Below are 18025 nucleotides of genomic sequence, written 5' to 3'. Positions count from 1 at the left end.
TGCTTACCTGACACTTAGATGCTTTGCGAGGGAAGAGTAAAAGTCCAAAAATGGATGAGGGTCTCTTTGAAATAAGTAGCATCAAGAACTTATAATAAGGCTACTGCAAATTAATGAAGTTTGAGGTAAAACCAAGAATCAACTTTTATCTCTGAGAGTAGCATATGTTTGAAATTCCCCTCTCCAAATGCACTACAATAGAGTATATTTTTGATTGTAGTATAGAGTAATAATAATTTTTAAAGTTAGATCAAAATGCAAGTTTTAATAAGGTGATTTAGAACTTCATATAATCACAAAATATATATGGTTCAAAAGGCTAGCAGCATATCTCCATCTTTGCAAGGATTAATGTTAAAGTAAAAATACAGCAATGGTGACAGTTCAACTCTTTTGCCTTTTATGATATCACATCAAAATACCTATAGCTTTTGAGGTTTTTCTGGTATAAAATTCTAGCATTACACTCTGCTCTTCTGCACTGGTGCTACCCAACAGTAAGGAAACAACAGCAATGTCCCAGAAATGTTCCAGAAAAGTGGTAGATTTTTTTTTAATTAAAAAGGCAGGATTGTCTTCAATGATCTAATGTTCATATATTTTGTACCAATAATTAGTTTTGAAGACACACAAAAAATAAGGTAGGCTAGATATTAAAGGCATTGCTATTAAGTATTTTTACTCAATAAACAGTATTCCCTGATTATATGCAAGAGTTAACAAAGAGGTAAAAGAAATGTGAGGTGCTTTAATAACAGAGAATAATGAATCTATGTAAAATTTAATTCTATAAGCATTTGATTTCTCAAAGTCTCATTGAACTAAGAGGAATATGGCAGTATGTTTAGTTTTTAAAGTGTTGCAGCCTATAGTATCATTCTTCTGATAAAATGACAAATGTTGAATTAATGTTTAAAAATATGGCCTGAAGTATTCAAGTAGTTACTTCAAAATTCTATAAAGATACTGGTTTCTTAATTATTTCAACACATTTGCCTCTTCAGTTCCAGATTTGGCTCTTACAAAGTAGCAACAAAAACATTATATACTACAAATCTAAGGCACTGCCAATTTGGGGTCAGTGGGCTTAAAATATAACTCTTTTTATTCTATTCATATATTCCTGTTGGGAATATTTATCATTCTAATTTTCTTCAGAGATACAGACTTTTGTGAGGATAGAATTCTCATATTAAACTCTGAAACTCACTGTACATATTTGAGACTTGGTCAAAGTGGTTACAACACTTTTATTTCTATGGCACTGAATCAAATCCCCTAAAATAACAGCAAGTTAATAAAAGCCTTAAAAGAGAATTGTCTTTGAAATGAATCAAATGAACATAGTACTTTTCAGCAATAATATAATTAACTTTTTCGAGTGTAATACATTCATACCAATGTAACATAAAAATACAATTAAAACACATTTAAAAAATAAAGCACACTAAAATGCAATTAATAGTGGCCAAAAATGGCTGGTTAGTGGTTTTCTTTAATTATTCTGTCATTCATTCAACCAAGTTATTGGGTATTGGGCTCCTACTACACATAAAGGAACTAGTTAGGTGCATTAGATATAATGGTGAGTAACTCACACTGATCCCTTCCTGTAGACAGAACTACTTTTCTTCTTTAAAACTATTTTTGAAAAGCTATGGACATTTCTGACTTTTCCAAGGTTTATGCTGGCTGACTGAACTTTAATCCAATACATGTTTGGTTTTCCTATATCGAAGAGATACAGTTCACTTTTTTCTTCTTTGTACTGACATGAAAAAAATTTTCTTCCAACTTAACCATGGTATTACTTTTAATCAGAGAAAAAAACTCTATACAAATTTAAGTAGTGCTAAATTATTTAAAGTACCGATATCTTCTTAATAGAGAACTATTTGGAAATTATGGAAGCTACCCTGAATCCACAACTATACATGCCAAGGAAGTACTTCATAGATGAAAAACATTTTGAAATGTGATCACTGACTAATATTTGCCAAGGGTGTTTTTGAGACTTTGAAGAACAATGCAGCTAGAATATTTTTTCTTTCATCATGTAGTTACAGTCTTAGAAAAGTAATGATTAGAACAGCTACAAAATACTGATGAATATTTTCCATCACTAAAATAAGTTCTATTTTATTCAGAGTGACTATCTAACTTGAATAAATTGACTTGGGAATTGCTTTCCAGTGAAAATAAAATTTAAATGTATATTAATATTAGAAAAATAAATTTATTATATTCAAGTAGTACATGTAGTGCCTTTAAAGTACAATGTTAATCCCTAAAATATATTTTTAAATTTTTTGAGAGCACTATGAATAAAAATATACTTTAAATATAAAATAAAAATGTTAAAATTAAGAGGCCTACAGAGAAGTAAACTAATTAGCAACACGTAAGAATCTTATGCAGAGTACCCATAATGCACTGACAGCCAAATTTGTCAGTCACTCATGAAAACAAAGAGGATAACTATTGAAATGCTTAAATCTTACACTTACCAACCTCCACAACACTAGAACAATTGGGATCTGTGAAGCCATCTGGGCACTCGCAGGAAAAGGAATCATCAGACAATCCTGACACACAGATACCTCCATTTTCACATGGATTGTGATCACAAATATCACCTGAGGAACAAAGAGACAGATATTGACTTTTCTTGCCTTAGGCAGTGAACTGTACTATTTCACATACCCCACTCATCTTCCTTTGGTAAAGTCACCATACTATTTAGATTTACAGGTAAGGTAGGCAAGACCCATTTGAAACCATGTGCTTCTAAGAGAGATGGTATGTAACATGGTAAAAATTAAATTTTACGATTCAAACACTGCATATTGAATTGCATACTAAAAGCGATTAACTCAGGTTGGGTCCCTTCATTACATGTAAATGAAATATTGTCTAATTTGTTAAAGAAGATTAACTGAAATATCTGTGGTTGACGGGTTTATTAATTATTCCAATAAATAACCTATCTATATCCACACGCTTTGCTCTGTAACTTTGCAATTTCTCTCAATAAAGGGGTGGGGTTTATTTCTTGATCCCTAGAGTCTGGGCTTGTCCATGTGACTTGCTTTGGCCAATAGGATGTTAGGAGACCTGAAGTCAGCTGAGGTTTGAAAAAACACTTGAATATTTCTGCTTCCTCTCTTAGAACCCTGCAACCGCCCTGAGAATAAAATCTCTCTCTTGCTTGAGAGAGTTGAGAGAAACATGGGAGGAAAGAGAAATAAGTTGTGCGGTAACAAAAACCTAAAATATGTGGCCTTGGTTTTGATACTGGTGGCAGATGGAATCCAGAAAGGCACTGAAAGAATGGCTACAGGAGGCTAGAAAAAGGGCTCTCCCTGCTATATAGAGAGAAGCAGTTGGTAAAACTATCACCTGAGGGTACTTGGGTGATAGAGAATGTACCTAATAAACTTCTGTATATGAGTAATAAGGTTTGTAGTCAGAATGTTAAAGTGTCACTTGACTCTTAATAGCTGTATCTGATAAGGCACTACAAGAAAGAGACATGCTAAATAAAGAACTGATGATTCTGAAAGTAAAGAAAAGGAATAGAGAGGCACCAGGACTTGTGATAGAAAATAATTTCTCAACTTCAGCCTCTCAAACCAGTGAAAGATCAAATCCAGAGCTTTGTCAGAAAGATGGCCTCAACATATATATAAAATGAAGGATGTAGCTACAAGACCTTTGTGAAAACATTTCATATAATTCAGGTGTAGCCTGAAAGAATCTCTCAGCTAAATAAAAAAGGAATTCTAGAAATCTTAAGGGTGTTATCCCTGAGCAACCTTAAAATACACAAAGTAGCACAAAGTAGATTAAGTCTGGAGTGAAAAACAGGGTTCAGAGAGTCACGGGTGAGCCTTTATTTATTTATTTTTTTAACAACTTTACTGGCGTATAATTGCTTTACAATGTTGTGTTAGTTTCTGCTGTATAACAAAGTGAATCAGCTATATGTATACACATATCCCCATTTCCCCTCCCTCTTGCACCTCCCTACCACCCTCACTCACCACCCTCTAGGTGGTCACAAAGCACCAAGCTGATCTCCCTGTGCTATGCAGCTGCTTCCCACTAGCTATTTTACATTTGGTAGTGTATATATGTCAATGCCACTCTCTCATTTTGTCCCAGCTTCCCCTTCCCCTTCCCATGTCCTCAAGTCCATTCTTTATGTCTGCATCTTTATAAACGTCCTGTCTCTAGGCTTACCAGAACCTTTCTTTTTTGATTCCATATATATGTGTTAGCATACAGTATTTTTCTCTTTCTGACTTACTTCACCCAGTATGACAGACTCTACGTCCAACCACCTCACTACAAATAACTCAACTTTGTTTCTTCTTATGGCTGAGTAATATTCCATTGTATATATGTGCCACATCTTCTTTATCCATTCATCTGTTGTTTTGTTTGTTTGTTTTTGCGGTACGCGGGCCTCTCACTGTCGTGGCCTCTCCCGTTGTGGAGCACAGGCTCTGGACGCGCAGGTTCAGCGGCCATGGCTCACGGGCCTAGCCACTCCACGGCATGTGGGATCCTCCCAGACTGGGGCACGAACCCGTGTCCCCTGCATCAGCAGGTGGACTCTTCAACCACTGCGCCACCAGGGAAGCCCTGATTTCATCCTTTTACATGTAGGTGTCAGTTTTTCCAGCACCACTTACTGAAAAGGCTGTCTTTTCTCCATTGTATATTCTTGCCTCCTTTATCAAAGATAAGGTGGCCATATATGTTTGGGTTTATCTCTGGGCTTTCTCTCCTGTTCCATTGATCTATATTTCTGCTTTTGTGCCAGTAACATACTGTCTTGATTACTGTAGTATAGTTTGAAGTCAGGGAGCCTGATTCCTCCAGCTCTATTTTTCTTTCTCAAGATTGCTTTGGCTATTCGGGGTCTTTTGTGTTTCCAAACAAATTGTGAAATTTTCTGTTCTAGTTCTGTGAAAAATGCCAGTGGTAGTTTGATAGGGATTGCATTGAATCTGTAGATTGCTTTCGGTAGTATAGTCATTTTCACAATGTTGATTCTTCCAATCCAAGAACATGGTATATCTCTCCATCTGTTTGTACTGTCTTTAATTTCTTTCATCAGTGTCTTATAGTTTTCTGCATACAGGTGTTTTGTCTCCTTAGGTAGGTTTATTCCTAGGTATTTTATTCTTTTTTGTTGCAATGGTAAATGGGAGTGTTTCCTTAATTTCTCTTTCAGATTTTTCATCATTAGTGTATAGGAATGCAAGAGACTTCTGCGCATTAATTTTGTACCCTGGTCCTTTACCAAATTCATTGATTAGCTCTAGTAGTTTGCTGGTAGCATCTTCAGGGTTTTCTGTGTATACTATTATGACATCGGCAAACAGTGACAGTTTTACTTCTTCTTTTCCGATTTGGATTAGTTTTATTTCTTTTTCTTCTTTGATTGCTGTGAAGAATTGAGAAGCATGTTGGCTGTGGGTCTGTCATATATGGCCTTTATTATGTTGAGGTGGCTTTTCTCTATGCCTACTTTCTAGAGAGTTGTTGTCATAAATGGGCATCGAATTTTGTTGAAAGGTTTTTTCTGTACCTATTGAGATTATCATATGGTTTTAATCCTTCAGTTTGTTAATAGGTGTATCAAATTTATTGATTTGCATATACTGAAGGATCCTTGCATTCCTGGGATAAACCCCACTTGATCATGGTGTATGATCTAGCTAATGTACTGTTGGATTCTGTTTGCTAGTATTTTCTTGAGGATTTGTGCATCTATGTTCATCAGTGATATTGGCCTGTAGTTTTCTTTCTTTGTAACATTATGGTCTGGTTTTGGTATCAGGGTGATGGTGGCCTCGTAGAATGAGTTTGGGAGTGTTCCTCCCTCTGCTGTATTTTAGAAGAGTTTGAGAAGGATAGGTGTTAACTCTTCTCTAAATGTTTGATAGAATTCGCCTGTGCAGCAATCTGGTCCTGGGCTTTTGTTGGAAGATTTTTAATCACAGTTTCAATTTCAGGGCTTGTGATTGGTCTGTTCATATTTTCTATTTCTTCCTGATTCAGTCGTGGTAGTTTGTGCATTTCTAAGAATTTGTCCATTTCTTCCAGATTGTCCGTTTTATTGGCATAGAGTTGCCTGTAGTAATCTCTCATGATCCTTGGTATTTCTGCAGTGTCAGTTGTTACTTATCCTTTTTCATTTCTAATTCTGTTGATTTGAATCTTCTGGTTTTTTTCTTGATGAGTCTGGCTAATGGTTTATCAATTTTGTTTATCTCCTCAAAGAACCAGCTTTTAGTTTTATTGATCTTTGTTACCTTCATTTCTTTTTCATGTATTTCTGATCTGATCTTTATGATTTCTTTCCTTCTGCTAACTTTGGGTTTTGTTCTTCTTTCTCTAGTTCCTCTAGGTGTAAGGTTAGGTTTTTTATTTGAGATTTTCTTATTTCTTGAGGTAGGACTGTATTGCTATAAACTTCCTCTTAGAACAGCTTTTGCTGCATCCCCTAGGTTTTGGGTCATCATGTTTTCATTGTCATTTGTTTCTAGGTATTTTTTTTATTTCTTCAGTGATCTCTTGGTTATTTAGTAGCATATTGTTTAGCCTCCATGTGTTTGTATTTTTTACAGTTTTTGTCCTGTAACTGATATCTAGTATCATAGCGCTGTGGTCAGAAAAGATGCTTCATACGATTTTAATTTTCTTAAATTTACCAAGGCTTGATTTGTGACCCAAGATATGATCTATCCTGGAGAATGTTTCATGAGCACTTGAGAAGAAAGTGTATTCTGTTGTTTTTGGATGGAATGCCCTGTAAATATCAATTAAGTCCATCTTGTCTAATGTGTCATTTAAAGCTTCTGTTTCCTTATTTATTTTCATTTTGAATGATCTGTACATTGGTAAAAATACGGTGTTAAAGTCCCCTATTATGATTGTGTTACTGTCGATTTCCCCTTTTATGGCTATTAGCATTTGCCTTATGTACTGAGGTGCTCCTTTGTCGGGTGCTTGTATAATTGTTGTATCTTCTTCTTGGATTAATCCCTAGATCATTATGTAGTCTCCTTCTTTGTCATTTGTAATAGTCTTTATTTTAAAGTCTATTTTGTCTGTTATGAGAATTGCTTCTCCAGCTTTCTTCTGATTTCCATTTGCATGGAATATCTTTTTCCATCCCCTCACTTTCATTATGTATGTGTCCCAAGGTCTGAAGTAGGTCACTTGTAGACAACATGTATATGGGTCTTATTTTTGTATCCATTCAGCCACTCTATGTCCTTTGGTTGGAGCATTTAACCCATTTACATTTAAGGTAGTTATTGATATGTATGTTCCTATTACCATTTTCTTAATTGTTTTGGGTTTGTTATTGTAGGTCTCTTCCTTCTCCTGTGTTTGCTGCCTAGAGAAGTTCCTTTAGCATTTGTTGTAAAGCTGGTTTTGTGGTGCTGAATTCTCTTAGCTTTTGCTTATCTGTAAAGGTTTCAATTTCTCTGTTGAATCTGAATGAGATCCTTGCTGGGTAGAGTAATCTTGGGTGTAGGTTTTTCCCTTTCGTCACTTTAAATATGTCCTGCCACTCCCTTCTGGCTTTCAGAGTTTCTGCTGAAAGATCAGCTGTTAACCTTATGGGGATTCCTTTGTTTATTATTTGTTGCTTTTCCCTTGTTGCTTTTAATATTTTTTCTTTGTATTTAGTTTTTGATAGTTTGATTAATATGTGTCTTGGCATGTTTCTTCTTGGGTTTATCCTGTATAGGACTCTCTGCACTTCCTGGACTTGATTGACTATTTTCTCTCCCATGTTAGGGAAGTTTTCAACTATAATCTCTTCAAATATTTTCTCAGTCCCTTTCTTTTTCTCTTCTTCTTCTGGAACCCCTATAATTCAAATGTTGGTGCATTTAATGTTTTTCCAGAGGTCTCTGAGACTGCCCTCAATTCTTTTCATTCTTTTTTCTTTATTCTGCTCTGTGGCAGTTATTTCTACTATTTTATCTTCCAGGTCACTTATCTGTTCTTCTGCCTCAGTTATTCTGCTATTGATTCTTTCTAGAGAATTTTTAATTTCTTTTATTGTGTTGTTCATCATTGTTTGTTTGCTCTTTAGTTCTTCTAGGTCCTTGTTAAACTTTTCTTGTATTTTCTCCATTCTGTTTCCAAGGTTTTGGATCATCTTTACTATCATTACTCTGAATTCTTTTTCAGGTAGACTGCCTATTTCCTCTTCATTTGTTTGGTCTGGTGGGTTTTTACCTTGCTCCGTCATCTGCTGTGTGTTTCTGTATCTTCTCATTTTGTTTAACTTACTGTGTTTGGGGTCTCCTTTTCACAGGGTGCAGGTTCGTAGTTTCTGTTGTTTTTGTTTTCTGCCCCCAGTGGATGAGGTTGGTTCAGTGGCCTGTGCAGGCCTTCTGGTAGAGGGGACTGTTGCCTGTTTTCTGGTGGGTGGGGATAGATCTTGTCTTTCTTGTGGGCAGGGCCACATCAGTGATTTGTCTCGGGTGTCTGTGAACTTATTATGATTTTAGGCAGCCTCTCTGCTAATGGGTAGGGTTGTGTTCCCCTCTTGCTAGTTGTCTGGCATATGGCATCCAGCACTGGAGCTTGCTGGCCATTGGATGGAGCTGGCTCTTAGTGTTCAGACAGAGATCTCTGGGAGAGCTCTTGCTGACATATTACATGGGACCAGGAGATCTCGAGTGGTCCAAAGTCCTGAACTTGGCTCTCCCACCTCGGAGGCTCAGGCCTGATACCTGGCTGAAGCACCAACACCCAGTCAGCTACATGGCTCAGAAGAAAAGGAAGAAAGAAAAGGAAGAAAAATAAAATAAAATAAAATAAAATAAAATTTAAAAACATTTTAAATATATAATAAAATTTATATTTTATTAATTAAAAGAGAATGAGGCTTTTCAAAATTTAAAAAGGCAGTGAGGTCCCAACTTCCTTACTGCTTGGTATTTCTTAGGAGCTTTATTCCCTTATAGGAGCTTTCCCATGAATTATTTCACCTCTTTTCCAGGCTAATTGCTTTAAAATTTTATAAAAATGAAAATGGAGGTTAAGATATTTGTTAAATTTATAAAGCAAGTCATTAACTATATTATCATGATAGAGAAGAATACTATATTAGCACTGGACTATATATTAGAAAATGGAGTCATGAAATAAGTGAATAAATGAATGAATGAATATGTTCTTTTTTTTTTTTAATACTATAGAATTTAGCCTGGCTGGACCCTGGAGTATTTGATTACCAATGGCTGAGAAAGTATATTTATGTCAGATCAGGGAAGATTAAAAAGTGGCATCATAATTTGTAAGATGAGGATCCAATGAATATTTTTAACATATATTTTAATGTTTGACATGGTCAGATCTATTTTAAGAAGACTATCCTGGCAGAATTCTATAGAGTGCCTTTGAAAGTGGAGGTTGATGACTGGTGAAGATATTTCAATAGACTCTCTGTCTATCTCTTTATATATTTAGCTAGTGAGCCATTCAACCATCCCTCTGTTTGTCCACCCATTTGTCCATCCATCCATCTATTCCATGAGCACCCATTTTATGATAGGCACTGAGGTAAGTTCTAGCCATAAAGAATTCAGACAGTCCTTACAGTCAATAAGTACAGAGCCCACTGTGGGAGATTAAAAAAATGGGAATGATTACAGCACATAGTAATAAGAGTTGTGATTAATATACATGATCCAAATCTTAGGACCACAGGAGACTTCTAAACAGATGCAGTGCTGTTAGGTGATGCAGAAGAGGAAGGGGGTATATGCTCAACGTTCCAGGCAAAGAAAATAACATATACAAAGGAAAAAGATCATGGCTTATTCCAGGAACTTCAAGTAGGCCACTATAATTAAAGCATAGACATCTATGATGAGTAGAGAGAAATGAGCTCAGAAGGGTAAAGGCTCTGTATGCTGTACAAAAAATTCTGAAGTTTATCTCTAAGCACTGGAAAATCATAAAAGGACTTTACATATGGGTAAGTATATTATCACATTTGTGTTCTGGAATGATGACCCAGGCAGCATTGTGTTGTATCAAATGGAGTAGTCTAGGCTGATGGCAGAAGGACTAAACATTAATCTTTTGAAGTCCCAGCAAAAAATAATGAGGATTTTCTTAATCCTCTTTAGAGGTAGCTGGGGACAGGGGAAGCAATGCAGGCACCACTTAAACCCAATCCAGTTAATAAATACTAGGTAATAAAATAGGAAATGAAAGTCCTCCCAGATCACTACTCCCCATTAGAAACAAGGCATTATTGTTGAGATTTTCTAGAAAGAGCCAATTACCAGTTTAAAAGTGTGATCCTGCCTCTCTGCCTTTGGTGTGAGCAAAGCAGCACAGCTTTGTACAGTCAAACTAACAACACTGCCATCTTCTAACTCTGTTCATTGTATGAAGATGAGTACTAACACTCAAACTTTATTTGATAAGATGTCAGTCATATTTCTGGTATTGTGCATACTACAAAAAGAGGAGTTCTACATTCCCCACACCAGGATCTGTTGTTGCAGTAATTGCAACAGATCAAGTGACATTGTAAATGTTTATTCACACTGATAGAAGCAATCTCTACAGGAGAAAGGCAAGGATGAACAGTATCTTAGAGGTTCTGGAGAATACAGACTATATATATTTATCCAAAATCAAGATCTCTCATTCTGATCCCTCTCACTCCTACTGCCAGGTTCTTGCAAAGTTTATTAACTGATGTGAGATTACCCAAGGTCACCTGAGGCCACAATGTCTGGTCCCTTTTGTTATCCCATCATCACGGGGAGTTTTGGTGTCCTAAGAAAACTTTCTTGGTACTTGTGCTGCCCTTTCTGGTATTAATACTTAATCAGTTTTCTACCATGTATGTGTGGCAGTCATATGATGCTTCTGTGGTCAAAATGAGACAGGACAATCTGTTCACCTCTCATTATATCTCGTAGATGCCAGCTGCTGTTCAGCTGACCTGTTTTCTCTCTTGTCCTTGTACATTTTTTTTCTTTCTTTTTGCTTACTACTTATTTCTAAGAAATTAATACTTGTGAAAACTCATATTTTATCCCCAGTATTGATATTTACTCAGTGTCTTTTTGAAACATAGAAAAGAGGTAATAGGTATGACCAAAATGTACCAGGTAGAATCAAGATGACACTGTGACCAAATTGATGTGGCATTGAGGAAGCGCAAAAAATCTGGGTTGATTTCTAGAGCTCCTGTCTGTATGACTATGAGGCCATCTTTCATAAGCAAATATAATGGGCTTAGTGTCAAAGGAATTATTGTGTTTGAGAAGTCTGTGGAATATTCAAAATGAAAATGTCTCATAAAGCTATTGAATAAGCAGATAAGCAATCGGAGAGCTTTTGCTAAAACAGGGATTGTTAAGTACGGACGTGAATACTGTATTCCAGTGACAGTCATTAAAGGCAGGGCAGAGGAGGGGAGTGGAGCAGAGAGGAAAGGAGAGGGGAGAGGAGGTCCTTGGGCACACTAACAAATAAGTGAGAAAAAAGACGGAAGATTCTTCAAGAGAGAAAAAGGAGGAAAATAGTGATAGGTCCTATCCACCACCATATGAATATCCAGTTTATTCACTTAGGGTCTATTATGTCAAGGTCTGCCTGAGATTAAAGGCTCCCACATGTACCTGTGATAGATGGACAATGTCAGCAAAAAACAAAGTTTTGATGGGCACAACAGAGCCCATCAAATATAATTAGGGTTATTAGAGGCTGTGCTATATATCTGTTTCCCCACACCTAATTATCAATAGCACCCCTTTGTCAGTTGGGTTCTCCACAAAGACAAAGAGTACATCAAGTTTATTGAGAAGTAATGCCTAGGAAAGATAAAATGGAGAGGAAGCAGAAAAGGGTAGGAAAAGCCTTCATCTTGTGATGCAGATCTGACATCTGTGAAAAGGGTGGAGGGCGGTTATTGAACGAGGATTGAGCAGGGGAGCTTCAGTCCATAGTGCAGACTTGAAAAAGTCTTAGCCAATCTACCAGGGAGCTCCAGAGCAAAGATTACACTTTAGAGGAATCCCCCAAGGGCAGAAATGACCAGGCACTAGTGCCCTTCCTGTGTTCAATCATTGGCTGGAGGAGGCTCAAGGCTCAATCATAAGGCTCAAGTGGGATCATGAAAGTGCTAGAGAAAAAGGTCACTGGAAGCTAATTACATTCTTTGCAGCCAAACAGCTTGTTCTTTCTTGAAAGGATATTGGAGCCATGCACCTCCACTGGTACCATAGTCCCCTTTCACTCTCAAAACTGTCCTGGTTTGGATAAGTTACATAGTTACTTTTGCCAAAACCATCATATCTTAGCCTGCTTTTTTTCTCTCTACACCCACTACCTCAGTGGGTGGTACAGATGTAGGCTGATACCATAAGTAGAAACAAACCCTCTCTGGCTAAAATTTCAAGTCTAATTAAAATGCACTGTAGGGACTTCTGACTCCCTGTCATTTCAATTAATCTGAGAAAGCATCAGTTTAGGTAAGAATCCTGATTAAAATGCAATAGACTTCTGGATTTCAAGTTTTGTTGTCTCTTTGTCTCCTAGTGGATGTATTGGTTGAGTCTTAAAACTAAGATGGCAACCAGTACAAGAAGGCAGGCTCAGGAAAGGAAAATAGGACAATACATGCTTTCATGGTTCTTTATTTCACTGTCAGCAGGCTCCTAAAATATACCTCTGCATATTGTAATCTGTGTGCAGTGTTATACCTTGATGCATCTTGGCTGGCTGGCCTCACCTGCTTTAGATTAGGACAGATGTGTTTAATTTGAATCTAACTATGTTTTATGATTCCATCTGCAGTTTATGGCAGACTCAGGCAAATTAAGCTGATGCCGATTTGCCTTTTGGCAACAGAACGAAGCAACTGTTTTTCCCAGGGGCAAGAAATCATTGCAGGCTAAATTTAACTTCCCATTTGCCTCCTCTTCCCCACCCCCTTCCCCCACTCTCCAGGGTTCTGCTTGGACTGGGACCATCCTGTCTGTGTTCAGTGTCCATTTCATTCTTCTCATTGACCCACCACCTGTTGCCAGTCACCTCCTGTTCAAGGTGATTCAGGGACTGTCTTATTTCACTTTATTATCAACTTGCCCAAGCTTTTAGCCTGGATTGCAAAGTGTGTATGAATCTATAAAATATCATATAGCACTGCCCAAGACAACGCAAATAAAAAAACCCAAAACACTAAAAGTTGTACCATTATGATCTTGGTTGTGTTTTTTCTGTGAGCTCAGTATACAGTTGTGCAACTTGTAATGCCAAGTAAAGGAGAAAATTCTATGTTGGCACTACTCTGGGACTCAGGTGGATAGAACAGCTAGTTTCTCTCATTGATATATAAACTCTTGGATCGTGTATGCACTCAGTTTTCTTTATATATTACTGCCTATCTCCAGTTCACAGATTAGAGGGTCACTGATCCAGTTATCATTACTTTTTTTGTTTTTGTTTTTGGTTTTGCAGTACGCGGGCCTCTCACTGTTGTGGCCTCTCCCGTTGCGGAGCACCGGACGCGCAGGCTCTGCGGCCATGGCCCGCGGGCCCAGCCGCTTCACGGCATGTAGGATCTTCCCGGACCGGGGCACGAACCCGTGTCCCCTGCATTGGCAGGCGGACTCTCAACCACTGCGCCACCAGGGAAGCCCCAGTTATCATTATTGATATTCCAGCAACCACATCAGACATTGGGAATGCAGCTTAGATGAAGACATATGGCTCCTGCATTCCTGGAATTTATAGTCTAGTGGAGCGGATGCATAATGAAAAACTTAACAAATAAATAAGCAAGGTATTAACCACTGTAATAAAAGCCATGTTAGGGGTGGTGTGGGTCAGCGAGTAGAGAGAACAAACTGGATGAAACAGGCTGTAAATAGAACTGGTTGCTTAAGATAGCCAGTCAAAAAAGGTTTCTCTGAAGAGGTGCCACTTGAGCTGAAGGATGAACATTAGCTAGTCATGTTAAAACCTAAGGAAGAGTCTTGTAGGCAGAAGGAACGGCAAGTGTGTAGCCCAAGTGATAGGCAAGACAGTGATGAATTCAAGAAATGTGAAGGAGGTTGAGTATCTGGAACACAGTAACTAAGTGTCACTAAACTTATTTTGTCAGCAACACAGTTTTAGTAAGAACCAAGTTATAATTTAGAGTCCTACATTTAATTCTCTGTCCTCATGATAATCAAGGACATTTCTGCTAAGCCTATTCTTCCTATGTTATCAAACATCTCCTGAATATATATTATTGTATTTACATATTAATGTACTTATATATTTATATATTGATATCTTTTTTAGATATTAATATATTTACACAGTATTGCTAATGTACTCCCGTATTTACATAGTATTGTAAATATATTAATAATTTATTTGGATGAATGCATGCATCTCCATTTTCTCTGTTCCTTTAGCAATGCTAGAAGCCACGTAGAATATTTCTGTACCTTCATCCCTGCCCTCTGTTCATTTCTGAAAAAAAATTGGTATGCAGATGTAAAATTAAAAACAAAAAAGTAGCAACATATCTCTCAAGCATGTAACTACACTAACACAAGATATTATTTAATTTCTTCAACATCTCTTCAAATTAAATGTAAAGAATATTACAATACATATTTATATGTGGTAAAGTAAAAGAGACTATATTTTTGTTTGTTTTACTTTTTGATCTTTTTTAATGGAACTATAATTGACATCCAATATTGTATTAGTTTCAGGTGAACAACAAACACAGTGATTCAATATTTTTATACATTACAAAATGATCACCACAATAAGTCTAGTTACCATATGTCACCACAGTTATTACAATATTATTGACTATATTCCCTATACTGTACAGTTATATCCCTGTGACTAATTTATTTTATAACTGGAAGTTTGTACCTCTTAATCCCCTTCACCTATTTCAACCATCCTGCCACCCTGTTCTCCTCTGGAAACCACCAGTTGCTTCTCTGTATCTATGAGTCTGTTTCTGTTTTGGTTCATTTGTTCATTTGTTTTGCTTTTTAGATCCACAGTTAAGTGAAATCATATTGTATATGTCTTTCTCTACCTGACTTATTTCACTTAGCATAACACCTGCTAGGTCCAAGCTTACACAGTCAATTAATCTATGACAAAGGAGGCAAGAATATTCAATGGCGGAAAAGACAGCCTCTTCAATAAAGGGTTTTGGGAAAACCGGACAGCTACATACAAAAGAATGAAACTGGACTACTTTATTACACCATATACAAAAATAAACTCAAAGTGGATTAAAGATTTAAATGCAAGACCTGAAACCATAAAACTCCTAGAAGAAAACATAGGCTATAAGCTCTTTGACATCATTCTTAGCAATATTTGGGGGCAGGGGTGAGATATCTGCTCAGGCAAGGGCAACAAAAGCAAAAATAAACAAATGGGACAACATCTAACTAAAATCTTCTGCACAGCCAAGGAAACCAACAACAAAACGAAAAGACAACCTGCTGAATAGGAGAAGATATTTACAAATGATATATCTGATAAGGGGGTGATATCCAGTATACATAAAGAACTCATGCAACCTACTATCTAAAAAAATAAAAAAAAAAAACAAAAAACCTGATTAAAAAATGGGGAGGGGACCTGAATAGACATTTTTCCAAAAAAAAAAAAAGACATACAGATGGCCAAGAGGCACATGAAAAGATGCTCAACATCACTAATCACCAGAGAAATGCAAATCAAAACCACAGTCAAAGCCACAATGAGATACAAGAGACCATTTAAATTCATGCTCCACAACCAGGACAATGCAGGTCTGTGTACTACAACCTCATCTTCATTTTATTGCTCTCCTACTGAACTTGGCAGCTATACTATCATTTCATTTAAAAACTGAAAGAAAATAAAAGCTTTGTCTTCAATCGCACAAGCTAGATTTTGAACCAACCTGTAAACAGAGTACTTGGCAAAATGAGCCAATTCTAGTACACAAGTGAGCAATAACTAGTTAAAATGAGAATTTGCATACTCAACCTGATAAAACTCACAGAAAATGTTAGCACCCTTATGACTTACTGCCAGTGACACTGTACAGAACAAAATAAATGTCACTTTGAATCAACAATAGGCCTCTCAATTTACTTTGGTGCCTCGTGAGGCACCTTTTATGCTGAATATTGAAATTTTATTTGTTGTATGCTCTAATGAGTCTGATGCATAGATTTTGATTTTAAAGCCTTCTTTCACAAGCTAAAGCTTGATAATGTGTCCAGTTATAAATTTCAAAAAAAAATACAATTCAAAAGGTATGATGTGGTTGTTAGCTTCATTTGTGCTTTAAAACTAAATTTTAGTTGATATTTCAGGCCATCCTGCAATTTGGAAGAGTAGAGAAGGAAATAAGAAAAAAAAGCCAATAAGAATAAGTTTATTCATGTTGAGAGGATCTGTCATTTTACCAGAAAATCATGAGACATACTTGTAATAAAAGACCATCCAATTCTACACCATAATGTTCACAGCGCCCCCAAATGACCACGTGCAGTCATGGAAGACACAAATCTAATGAATGAACAAAGAAACTTTGTAGATTCACTCAGAGCCATACTAAAGCTAATTTAAAGCAGGATGTTTCTTAGCTGTTAGCCTGTGATTTATCCCACTATTTTTAAAGACATTTTTTCTTTTTAGATAACTTTTTACTGCTAAGGAAATACAGTACTGAATAGAATTAGAAGAAAATCAGCAATAATTTTGAGTGTTGACTATTTGAATTGTACATCCTTTAACACACAGCTTTAATCAAGGCTAACTGCTTGAAAAGACAAAGATATTTTGGGCTCTACATTTTGAAAAAATGTCTGTTGGCATATTTTGTATTTTAAAACACTCTGGAGAGTCCCTTAAAATAACAAAATCTAGTTTTTAGAATTGAAAGGAACATTAGAGATGATCTAACCCTGTGGTTCTCAAACTTTGCTGAATATTAGAATCACAGGGGAGCTTTTAAAATTCCTGATGCCCAGTCCAATTAAGTCAGAATCACTGGGGTTGGAACCCGGCCCTCCACATGTTTTAAAGCTCATCCAAAGATTTCAATTATTAAAGAAGAAGGAAAATGAATAAGAGAAAGTGAGGAAAGAAAGAAAGAAAAGGAGGAGGAAGGAGAGATGAATGCAAGGAAGGAAGGAAGTTTGTATTTTCCTACCTTCAATTGAGAGGAAGGCAAAAGAGGAAAGAAATTTATTAGACTAGCTTTCTTTGTTGGTTCACTATGAGTTGTGAAAAAAATATTTGCAGGAAACTAGAATCAGCAAATTGAAAATAAAGGCACACAGCATGTTAGGGAGAATAGAACAAATAATACTACTAACGTATATTGAATTTCCATAGAATACTTAGCTGGATTTCATAAATCACCAGAAAATTCAACCATATAATGGAATTCCCAAGTGTTTGTTGACTATATTATTTCTACCTATGAAGAATATCTGTCTAGTTAATATAAACTGAAGTCCATTTACATGACATTAAGTGATAATTGTTGCACATATTATGGGGCCCCTGACAGACAATTACCTGTTCTTTATAGTCTAACAAAAGGCACAAATAAGTTGACAAGTAGTTACCACTGCATGTTAGGTCTATGAAAAAGGAAATGCCTGATGCCAAAGGAGCACAAGAGGGGACACCAAACTCAGCACTGTGAGTTAGGAAGCCTTCCCAAGGCAAGTGATCTCCAATTTAATACAAGAGGATTAGCGGAAACCAGCCAGCCAAAGGGGTGGGACCAGAAAGACCATGCAGAGGGGAAAGCATGTGCAGACGTAGGGAGAAGAGCCAGAGCACGTGCTTAAGAAACAGGATGAAATTGCCTTTAGCTAGAGAGAAGAGAGAAAACAGAAATGGCAAGAGATAAGACTGAAGAATAGGCATTGCCCAGGGTATACAGTGTCTTTAAGACACTCCTAAGGAGTCTGGGCATTCC

The 18025-nt window shown here is 36.7% G+C and overlaps 1 protein-coding gene across 2 annotated transcripts in view; it reads right to left on the bottom strand.

The window, feature by feature from the left end:
• The window catches only part of EDIL3 (EGF like and discoidin domains 3), a 443350-nt gene that overhangs the window by 305870 nt on the left and 119455 nt on the right, over positions 1 to 18025 (bottom strand). For both annotated transcript variants that reach the window (XM_007448349.1, XM_007448350.1), the window contains exon 2: positions 2508 to 2636. In XM_007448349.1, coding sequence (XP_007448411.1) covers positions 2508 to 2636 — 129 coding nt within the window. The remainder of the gene's footprint in view (positions 1 to 2507; positions 2637 to 18025) is intronic.

This window comes from Lipotes vexillifer, unplaced genomic scaffold, assembly GCF_000442215.2.
Source record: "Lipotes vexillifer unplaced genomic scaffold, Lipotes_vexillifer_v1.1 scaffold654, whole genome shotgun sequence".
Lineage (NCBI taxonomy): Eukaryota > Metazoa > Chordata > Mammalia > Artiodactyla > Lipotidae > Lipotes > Lipotes vexillifer.
The sequence above is the reverse complement of the archived record's forward strand: the minus strand, read 5'-3'. Positions and strand labels throughout refer to the sequence as shown.